The 11,035-nt window shown below is 38.1% G+C and overlaps 2 protein-coding genes across 2 annotated transcripts in view; one reads left to right on the top strand and one right to left on the bottom strand.

Moving 5' to 3' along the window:
* Positions 1–4,342: 4,342 nt before the first annotated feature.
* DNAlig3 (DNA ligase 3) overlaps positions 4,343–11,035 on the bottom strand; it is a 78,815-nt gene continuing 72,122 nt past the window's right edge. Inside the window, exon 20 of the mRNA XM_069133397.1 lies at positions 4,343–6,562. Within this exon, the coding sequence (XP_068989498.1) occupies positions 6,398–6,562 (165 nt within the window). The 3' untranslated portion in view covers positions 4,343–6,397. The remainder of the gene's footprint in view (positions 6,563–11,035) is intronic.
* Positions 9,526–10,785, top strand: LOC124212844 (trypsin-7-like). Its single transcript, XM_046613360.2, has one exon. It carries the CDS (start codon positions 9,556–9,558, stop codon positions 10,447–10,449), a length of 894 nt encoding a protein of 297 aa, XP_046469316.1. The 5' UTR covers positions 9,526–9,555; the 3' UTR covers positions 10,450–10,785.

Raw genomic sequence — 11,035 nt, 5'->3', positions numbered from 1 at the left:
AAATCGAATTATAAATTCGACCAACTTTATACAGTTCCACCCGACAAACATTTGTTTAATAACAATAATTACTGACACAATCTTTTACCACTTTCTTTGCCAAACGAGCGTGGGAGTTTATGCAATAAAAAAAAAAAAAAAGCACAGTTCGTAGTCGTATTCGGGTTCGCACATTCGTTTACAGTAAGGGCACAATTTGTTCGCAGACATTTCCCCGAGGAGTTTACTACATTCGGACAGGAAATAAAAGTGTAAACAAAGAGTGTACGAATCATAGCCCGAAATATCTTACCGGGCGTTTTTTCGTATACCTGTATAAACTTTGCGCGATTTCGTCTCGAGTATATAAATGCACAAAGAAGATAGAATATTACGAGATGCGTTAAAGAAGAAAGAAAAGTTTCTCACTGCAAACACTTGGTTAGTAGTTGACTTTTTAAATTGTACTTTTTATTTTCTTTTCCGAGATGTGAATTCGTCCTGCAGTGATCCTTAATTTTCAATTCAGGAAATAAGCTAATGCAATGTCTGCGATTACGTATTCCACAGGGAACCGAAGCTTTGCGAAACCAACTTTTCAACTGCGGTTTCAAAAGAATTTCCCATACAATTAAGCTTGATGGATGCGCATTACGAGTATAAAAGCTCCTGCAGTGCAATTAGGATTAGCATTTCCTCCTTTTTACCGCAACGTTAATTAGCCAAGATCCGTTTCTAGTCCCAAATTTATTTCGATGCTCCTAATTAAATAGGAGGGTTGCAATTTTCCATGAAACTCACCGCATAGCGCCAACAAATAGGCAACCACATCTACGTGTCGAATAAGATGCGACATGCCGCGTAAATCCGGTTGCCTATCCATCGGCGTTCAGTCACGAGTTTACAGAAAACTCTCGGCAAAGTATCGATTTCGAGCGTTAACTTCAACTGCCAGATTTGACGATTGAGCGAATGAAGGAATAGGCGAAATTATGCGAAAATCATCCGGTGGAATAGTTGCAATTTTCCGTGAAACTTACCGCATAGCGCCAACAGATAGGCAACCACATTTACGTTTCAAATAAAAAGCGATACGCTTGGTTGCCTATCTGCCGGCGTTGAGAGACGAGTTTCACAGAAAACTATCGGCAAAGTATGGATTCCGAGCGTTAACTTCAATTGCCAGCTTTCGACGATTGCGCGATTACAAATAATGCCAAACTATGCGAAGATCATCCCGTGGAATAGTTCGGACACCATTTTCCCACTGCGGTTTGGACACGACACGTATAACAAATTTGATCTTCGCGGAATGAATACCTTCGGGGGATTGCTGGCGGGGGTTTCCAACATTCCTGAAATACCGGTGTGGGAGAAACGTAATATTTCCTTACTTCGTAGGTCGCGTTTCCTGAGAATACGTGTTCCGTCCGGAAAACGGTAGACTGGCTCTCGGGTCTGAAGATCATTTTACTTATTGTCAAATTCTCGCAGAAGAATTGAATCGACGTTTCTCATAAGAATCGATTTACGATATGACTGTAAACGTTTATTTTTAACGGAGAAAAGTTGAAACCAATTAGAACCGAACGATCGAATGAAGGGTGATTAAAGATGAAGCTGAATCGAAAATCGATACTCGAGATCGTTCGAGAAATTAATTAATTTAATCGTGAAAAATTATGAGGATCCTATTACATGTATGAATGTAAGATGAAGAGATGCTGAAAATAAAGACAAGAACTTTACGATTTTATACCAATTTTTCATTACAACTTGGCTTAAGGTCGTGACAGTTTTTTCTAAATTCACAGGATCAATTTTTTTTTTTTTTAATAATTAATAAAACATTCATATTTGTCGATCGTAACCAATATAAGCGCAAATATCACTGTGGAAAAATGGAATATTTAACCATATAGTAACTCAATAAAAATCAGTGGCTCACAAATAGCTGAATTATAAAGAATACTCGTCTAAATGAAATGAATAATCGATGAAAACAAGTAAAATCGAATCAATTGATTGTATTTCTTTTTTTTTGTTTGGTTTACCATTTTAAAACAGTTTGAAGTGAAAAATTGATGCTTGAGAGCTCTTGTTTAAAGTTGTTGTATTTTTTTTTTTTTATTCCTTTTTTAAAAAAATCACCGTATTTTACGAAAATACAAATAACAAAGACAAGAACTAAATATGTATGGGATTATATCGTAATAAGATTAACGAAGCTTTCACCAATCAATTTCAACTCACTAATTTCCCCAGTGATCACTTTAAAAATAATCTACATCAAATTAGGTTCGATAAACGATTATTACCTAATTCTACCGAAGTATCTTTCGAGCCAATCAAATCTGCGGAATATATTGAGCGATTTGTAACCGAAGCGTAAAAAGTTATAGGCGAATGAGCACACACGAATCTGTTTGATTACAATTAAACTTTGTAATGAACGATCTCGATAATTGGAATGGATTAAAACTTGGGAAATTTGTCTCGGGCAGGAGACGCAGAGTCAATAATACAATAAATCTTTCACAATCTGCGGTAAGCTTTGCGAAATAAATTCCGACACGTTGTTACACGATAAAGACGGGAGATGAAGCGTTGGCTGATAACTGATCAGCTGCAGCATAAACTGGAACTTTATTATGATAAGTAATTAAGGAGTGTTGCACTTTAGCTAGATGTTAGGCACTTTGCCACGAGACTTAATTATAGGTCCGCAGGAACAGCTCGGCTTGGATATTTCTGTTAAGGGATGGAGATTGCATAAGATCAATTACTCGTAGAAGGTTGGATAACGCCCCGAGGAGTATTTCGAGTTCATGCCCCGAAGTCGAAGGGAACGAGGTCGAAACTGTAGTTACTTACGGAAATTTCTGTAGTCTTGACTACGGCTGTTACAGTACTTACAACTCTTTCCATTCTTGTTTATTTTACTTATTTTTTTATCGTTATCGAACAATATATTGTTCTGAGTATTAAAAGAAAATCAGTTTTCCAGATGTAACCGAAAAATCTAGTTATGCGTTGGAATATTATTATTTTTTTAACTTTTTTATTTTAATCGCTAGTGCCATATTTTTTTATTATTCAAATAATGCCTGAACCGTTTTTTTTTTGCCGATCGGGCACATTTTAAGAGAATTTTTTATAAGAAACTGTAATAAACGAAATTTTTTTCCAACACTTGACGTCGTGGTTTAAAAAAATATGTAAATACATTGGTCTGAAACTGGGAATTAAGAAATCTGTATAGATTTTCGTTGACTCGATTACGAGATAGTCGGCATGTAATTAAGTATTAAGGGTACGAATTTCTACGTCGATTCGCTTTACGATGGTGAGAAAATTCTGGTATACTCGTTCGATTTAATTCCGCGATTCCTCATTTTGTTCAGAAGAAAATATTTTCGTCGTATCATACGAGTATCGTTGAATGTATAATTTTTTACGTTTGCGCTGACATCGATTTCGATTAATAAATATAAATATGGAATCTGTTGTTAAAGAAAATGTGCGATAGCAAATTTGTGAAAAATAGTTCACCAAATGAAGAGATGAGAGATTTGAAATCGATTTGAAACGAAAAATGGATTTCCAAGCTATTGTTCATAATCTCGGCATTTAATATCCATGAATTTATAGGATATTCGTTGCAGTTTGAAAACGTATTAATTTGACAAAATATTAAACATACGACTGTTTCGTAATAAAATGAACTATCGATTGCCATAAGGAATGAGCAAATTGTACGCTTATAACGAGGCTTGTCTCTTTCGCCGTTTCAGCTCGTGGACGACGACGGAAGCGTGGAAACGGCTTTGATCAACTACCTGTTTGCCAAACAGGTGGTAAACCGCCTGCGCAGTCAGATGGACGTGGGAGATTTGCAGCGCAAACGAAGCTACTGGAAACAGTGCGCCTTCAACGCGGTCTCGTGTTTCGGGAAGTAGATTACGTATAAGGCGTGGGGATGATAATCTGCAGCGTCTACGTCCAACAGGTCGGACTCGCCCTCGATCCCCGATATGCGAAAATAAAAAGTAAATAAATAAATGAATAAATATTAAACAATTAACGAAGAAAATTAAAAAAAAGAAAAAAAAAGAAAAAAAAAAAAGAAACCTCGATGTAAATTATAAATGTAGTGTAAAGTAATTAATATTCAGTCGTGTTTCCAATATCTTTGAGAAAGAGGCAATTTTTCTCTGTGTAATAATATATTGTTAATTATACCTGTTACCCGTATTGTTTCCCTTCCGCGAAATTGCACAGTATTCAAAAATTCAAGAATTTTAAAACGATATTTCATGTTACAAAACATTGTCAATATATTGTGAAAATTGGGTGTCCAGTAGAGTGTTATATGAATTAGTAACAACCAGCCAGTTATTGTCAGATTATATCTTAATCCCGGTTTACTTTGTTATTTTTTTTTTCTTCTTCTTTTCTCGATACAAGATAATAGAGAAAAAATCACGCCCGTAAGTCTGCGGGAATTTTTTTGTTTTGTTTTTAATCCAGTCGACGTAAATCGATCGCGGGTTATGATTAAAATTTCACTGTATCAATTACTTAAACGAGCTATGATATCCACTTCATGCTTTTCGCAGCTTCATTAATTATCGTTAAGGTGTTGAATTGAACGAATTATAACTTTGTAGTAGGTACTCGTCGTAGCTACGTTTCATTGATGCAATATATCAGCAAAATTATAACCGCTATTATTCAATCCCGATCCTGGTGTAGATTTCCACCCCTCCTACCTTTTTTCTCTTATACACGCATATCATAAAATGGAAATACATATCAATAACGATATGCTGAGTGATTTAATCGACTAATCTTTCCCAACTTTCCGTACTATACAAATAATAATCCGAAGACAACTGATTTGCTTTTCATTGCCTAGCGTATTGGGCAGCTTTGCGTTGCGTTTGAATCAAATATCTTCAGTTTTCTTTCCTCAAATATGATCCACGTGTTTCAAAGTTTCATACGATTTCGTTATTTTTAGTTTACAATTTTTGAAAAAAAAATTTCTCTTTGTTGATCTCCTTGTAAACGGGGTATTGATTGGTTTCTCCGAAAATTACGAATTCGGAGTGTTTTGGATTAGGATTTTCAGCTGCGTACGCAACAAAGCAACTATATGTTATATAAATATATATATAACAAAACATACTTATATTTAAGTACATGTTAAACGCTTCAGAAGTGTAATGAAACATTACAGTTCTTTATCAAGGAATATGTATAATGTACCAGATGAATAATAACGACGATAAGCGAAACGTGACGGAGAAAATTAATTCTACAAATTCCGGTTTATCCAAATTTGAGTATACAAAAAAAAGAAGAAGAAGAATAAATATATACATATAATATCATATTTGCCGAGAGAGAATATACGTAAGAGGATTTTTTCAATTTACCAATTGCGTTTAGTCGTGAAGTGTTCCTACTATTAGATTATTCTTGATTTAAATATAACAAACGGTATTCCGGGTATTTGATAATAATTATCTGACCGAGTGACGTTGTCATTTTTTCATCCACTTGACACGAGAAGAGAATAATTAAAAAAATAAATCTATATCCGACAGCGAGTCGGGCGAATGATAAAAAATTTTAAAAACCTCTGTTCTTCCGTAGATTGACGAAGAGGTTTACGATAACCGGTAAGTATGATAAATGCCTGTTACTAAACTTAGAGAAAGGTAAAAGACGTTATTGGAGAAAAAGAAAAACAAAAAATTACCGCTTTTACTTTATAATATCAAATCTAAAATAAATCTTGACTCTTGTCAGTCAGTTTCTCTTCTCTATTATCCGAGTTTACGCGGTGATCAAAATGCCGGATTGCCGAGCAAGGATTACAGCCATGGCCGGTCAATGTTCTGCTCGACGTGTCGCTTTACACGTGTTCTCTCTCTTTCTACCCTTTACGAGGAGGACTGCAATTTCCCCGAAATTTACGGGCCATCGGAAGCGCTCAAAACTAATTTCCGCAACCCCAGCCACCCCCAGCAATCTGGAAATGATATCTCATATCAACGATCGAACCGTAGACTTGGGTCTAATTTGATGGAAAAATTGCCTCGGTATTTGCCCGATGTTGTCCAGTATCCCGATCATTGATTACCGCAGAATTTGCAATAAAATTTCCCGATTTTATCGTTCAACAATTTCTTTTTTTTTTTTTCTCCGTACAAATCAAACATCTCGTCGGTTCTGTTATGATTTTCATTAAAATTTTCTACACTCTTTCGATAGTTTGTAATCTCAAGAATTTGATGACGTTGATCGATTTGGTTTGGTGTGAAAGACGGGAACAATTAGTTCGTTAAATATTGTACAATTGAATTATATTTTCCAATGATTTTCGGCTGAGTAATTGCTCGGTTATTCGTTACTCCGATTCGTTAGACCGATGTGGGCAGGGGCAAGAACAGTAAACTCCCGTCAAAGCCACGGCAAAGGGTTCGGGGTCTGGTACTAGTTCAATATTTGAACGAGAGGCCTCGATCCATCCCTCAGTCACGTGACGGGCAGTCGGGGGAACTTTGCTCTCCTCCTGAAAAACAACGTTTGCCACATTTTTAAAAATATATAATATCACAATTGCCATTTTTCGACCCGAGGTTCAAGCGACTTTTTTGTTTCGAAACATCTCCTTGCAACAAGAGAGGAAGGGATCAAGGAAGAGGGGGGTTCGCTCTGCCTGTCTGCCCCTCGTTAATTTTAGAATTTAATTACGAAGTTCTGATTCATTGCGATTATTCTGGGTAAGTGAAACTCAGGAATTTCAAATTCAAACCCACCGATATCACCAATTTTAATATCGAATCGAAATTTTCGTGTACTCGAAATTATATATATATATATATCTTCCGTGGCAATAGGGTAGCCTCCCTTGTATTATCGGTTAATCCGAAATATAATGTAGATGATAATTGAATGGCGGTGAGAAAGAGAAAAAAAAAAGGTTGTGATTATTCAACGAGGTTATATGAGAGATAAGAGATTCTCATACTATGCAGTAAACGAGGAACGTCGACGTCTCAGCTTTCTCAGTTTCGGAACGATGAAGAAGCTCGTGTGTCTGAGCGATCGTTGTTACGATGTATAATTAGTTTGATAAGTCTCATTAGGGCCGCAGATCACTCCAGACGCCAAGCGTATAGGTATGATATTACAACTTTTGAGGAGTTTTAATCAACGTTGCTATTAATAATTCCGTCTAAAATAGACAAGCAACGAAGGAGTTGAGTGTAAGTTTCATTGAAACATGGAATCTTACTATAGTCCCAAGTATCCGTCAAATAGGCACTGCAAAATAGACAGTGCAAATTTAAAAAAACTGTTTCCTAAATCAAAAAATATTACCAAAACGTCGGTGTCCTCATCGAGGATTGATTTAGTACCCGTAAAACCGTTCGTCAAACACTGGTAATAGATGAAAAATATAAGAAAGAAAATGATGGAGCACTTCAATTACCGCTTGCAGGGTGAGCAGATGAAGAAGGAGATTTTTTTTTTTTTTTTTTTCAAATTTCTTTTAATTTATTTTTTTTCATCAATGTCAGGCGGTCGAGATTTACGACGAAATTTACTTCGGTAGCGAAGAATTAATTCATTTTACTATTCATTGTGCGGCTGACAAAGGTGGAAGTGAAAAATCAATCGTGGACGTACGACTTTATTCATGGCGTGACTAATGCACGTCGCTTTGTAACTGCTTATTGGTTCGAAAATGAATCAAGACTTGACGTTCCGAGTGCAGTCAGATATTTTTCAAAGCACAGATTTTTCCCACCAGTATATAAATGAGTCGGAATTAATTATGATTTCACTGATTCGGTGATGATTCGAGATTTACGGTGACTAGGAGAAAAGAATTCAATGTTCAAAATTACGAAGAGGGCGGTAAATCGAAACGAATAATAATTAATCAATGACGAAAGAAGCAACTCGAGGCTGAAGGGGCGAGACAAATTTACGAGGGGATTCGTTGCACTTTGAAATATCGCGGGGTCTACATTAAAATCCAATTCTCGAAGGGCTGCAATCGTTTGATTGGACGATAAGACGTGATCCCTGCGTTTGTAAGTCTGGAGAATCGAGATTCGTTCATCTCGGAGGGGAAAAAAACCCGAGTATCATTTCTGCTCCGCCGTTACAATCGAAATCGACAAGCAGAATTTGCATTACACAGTTTTTTGGAATCACGAGTATTATTGCACGGATACTTGCATAAAAATAGGGAAGACGGTGATATCGATCGAGCTGCTCGAGCAACTTACAGCGATCCGTTAGAGCGTTAAAAGAATTTTCAGACACCCGGGAAGCTTGGCGGACGTGAAAAAGTGACTGCGGTACCATCTCAAAACGAGAGTGCGATTAAGGAGATAAATAAATACGGAAAAGCTTGGGATAAGTCTTTCATGTCAAGGATAACATTAAGCAGGATCAAGTTGGCTTGAGAAATACGTCCGAATCAGGACGTTCGACGATGTTTCTTGAAATTTCAGGGCAACCAAAACGGAAACTGACTTTGAAAGTCATGCGTATCTTAGAAAAATTTATCTACCAACAGATATTTCGGTCCCAAACGTCTCTTCGTTTACCCAACGAGACTTTTACACGGTAATAAATTTTCCGTCATTCGTTGCGATTCAAGTTCTGTATGTTGTATCATGTTTCATCTGATCGCCGAGTAGAGCTTGGCCTGCTGCAATGTTGAATGCAAACCACATAAATCATGCAAACGGATTGTGTGTTTCTCGCGCAAAAATCACGAGGAAAATTACGAGCGGTCTGTTCTAAGGAAATTTTGGAGAACAGGCCGGACGTCAATAATCGATTGACCAACTCTTCGAGCAATAGAGGGATCCATTAGAACGCCACGAGTATTGCGATACATCGAAGAGAGCTGTTGGACGTTTCGAAGATCCGCCCGAAAGCTCTGGTTTCAGGAAGCTCGTCGGCCACGAGAGAGTGACCACGGTCCTACCACTTCAAGCTGAGAGTACGACTAAGGAGAAAAATGAACACTAGAGAGTACAGCGTAAGTCCTTGACGTCAAGAATAAGACGAAGCAGGATTAAGTTGTCCTGTGCAATAATTTTTTATACCGAGGTGATCGGAAATGTTTCATTAAATTTGATCAGGCTAGAAATGACTGGTAGAATTGAAATTGCCGTAAGAAAAAAAAGGAAGAAAATATTGAAAATCTTACAAACCACGTATTTCAGTTAGCCTATGATACATCAATCGGTGTATAGCAAGCGAGTTTAAGATGTAATAGACGATGTGGTGGTAATTTTCTGTATACAGTTGATATTATCTTAATTGATCGTCAACCACGTTTATCGCGCATGACAAATATCCGTTAGTTTTTTAATTACTCAAATGACGAATGGAGTCACAGACTTTTAGCGTACGCAAAGTAGAAAGGTAATTCCGTTCATTCGAGCGTGACGGTTAAACGATAAGTGATTTGCGCACGAAGCATATATGAATCGGTAAAGTGTTGACCGTAGGTAATATTTCAAATCCAGTTGAACCATGAGGGTCGATATATCATGGGGTGTTCTGCTATGGGTCCCTGTGTTGCTTGTCAAGGGACTTGGACTCGACCACGAGACGTTGTCAAAATACAGCAACATCAGTTCCGGTCGGCGTATCGTCAACGGGGTTCCTGCAAACCCGGATGATTTTCAGTACATAGTTCACCTGCACACAGACGGTCCTCACGCCAGTGGAAACGTGATAGACGGTCGCTGGATCCTGACCGTCGCCCACGCCCTAGTCAACGACGTCTGTCCGAATTTGAAGATATTCCCATCGAGTTGGCAGCCCGGCGACACCACGACCATGACCGCGGTCAAGTGCTACATCCACGACAAATACACTCCGGCCGAAAACGCGTACGACATCGGCCTGGTGAAGAGCTCGGATAATCTCCTTAACAGCGGTCAATGCCAGACGATCCCTCTCCCCGAACCAGGCACCCAGTACGCTCCTGGTACCAGAGGCACCATTGCGGGATGGGGACTTAAAACGGATGGAACTTTGTCGGACCGTTTGCTGACCGGGGATGTGATGGTCGAGAGTTGGGAGACGTGCAACGAGGCGTTTGCGCACAGCCCACCAGAGTGCGGAGGAAAACCGGAGTGTACTGCTTTGAACGTCCCTCGGAGAATGGTTTGCTTACGAGGCGACGGTCCGAACCCTAAAAACATTTGTGCCGGAGATTCTGGAGGGCCTTTGACCATCGACGGGACTCTGGTAGGCGTCGCATCCGTAGGGTTCTTCAGCGATAAGTGCATTGTTGGAACGGTCACCATGTTCACATCTATCGTCGACTACCTACCGTGGATATACTCCTTCACTCATCCCGAAAAGAACACGAACGGTTTTCCGGTAGCACCAGAGTTTGATAAAACTATACCTGCCTGAGGTGAAAAGTTCTCAAGGCTCACCGACGAGTAACGCGGCGAGGTGAAATGGTGGCGTTTTTTTAAAAAAAATTTTAAATCAAAGATCGTCGTGAATGCAATGAAGTGCTCCGTCTGTAGCGAAACACGATCAATTGTCACGGACTGGCTAGGACCTCGTTGATTTTAGTTTTACACATTGGACCGAAGAATTTAATTTAAAAGTCAAAGAAAAGGTACGGAAGAACTGAGACTCTTGGTTATCTGTAACCGTATATATATTCAGACCAAACAGATTATTTTACAAATTATTTTACGAATTGCTTGTATATTTGAATAAAGTACCACAGCACTTGTTCATGAATCGTTTTCATTGGGTAACGTCAGTTATGAACTTTGTTGTAATATATAAAAAAAAAAAAAAGAACTCTCATTATGCGTATAGTAATCTCCACCGTTTGATCTCTACATATTGAGTATCAATGGCATATTAATCATTCTTTTCAGAGCCTGATCGATAAACAGAAAATTATAATTTACCCTTGATAAATGCATAGCTGACTTTAAAATAAATTTTACCGCCTGTGCTTACTAATGCAGTTCACCGT

Source organism: Neodiprion pinetum, chromosome 2 (assembly GCF_021155775.2).
Source record: "Neodiprion pinetum isolate iyNeoPine1 chromosome 2, iyNeoPine1.2, whole genome shotgun sequence".
NCBI classification, from domain to species: domain Eukaryota; kingdom Metazoa; phylum Arthropoda; class Insecta; order Hymenoptera; family Diprionidae; genus Neodiprion; species Neodiprion pinetum.
This window is presented reverse-complemented; position numbering and strand designations above follow the sequence as displayed.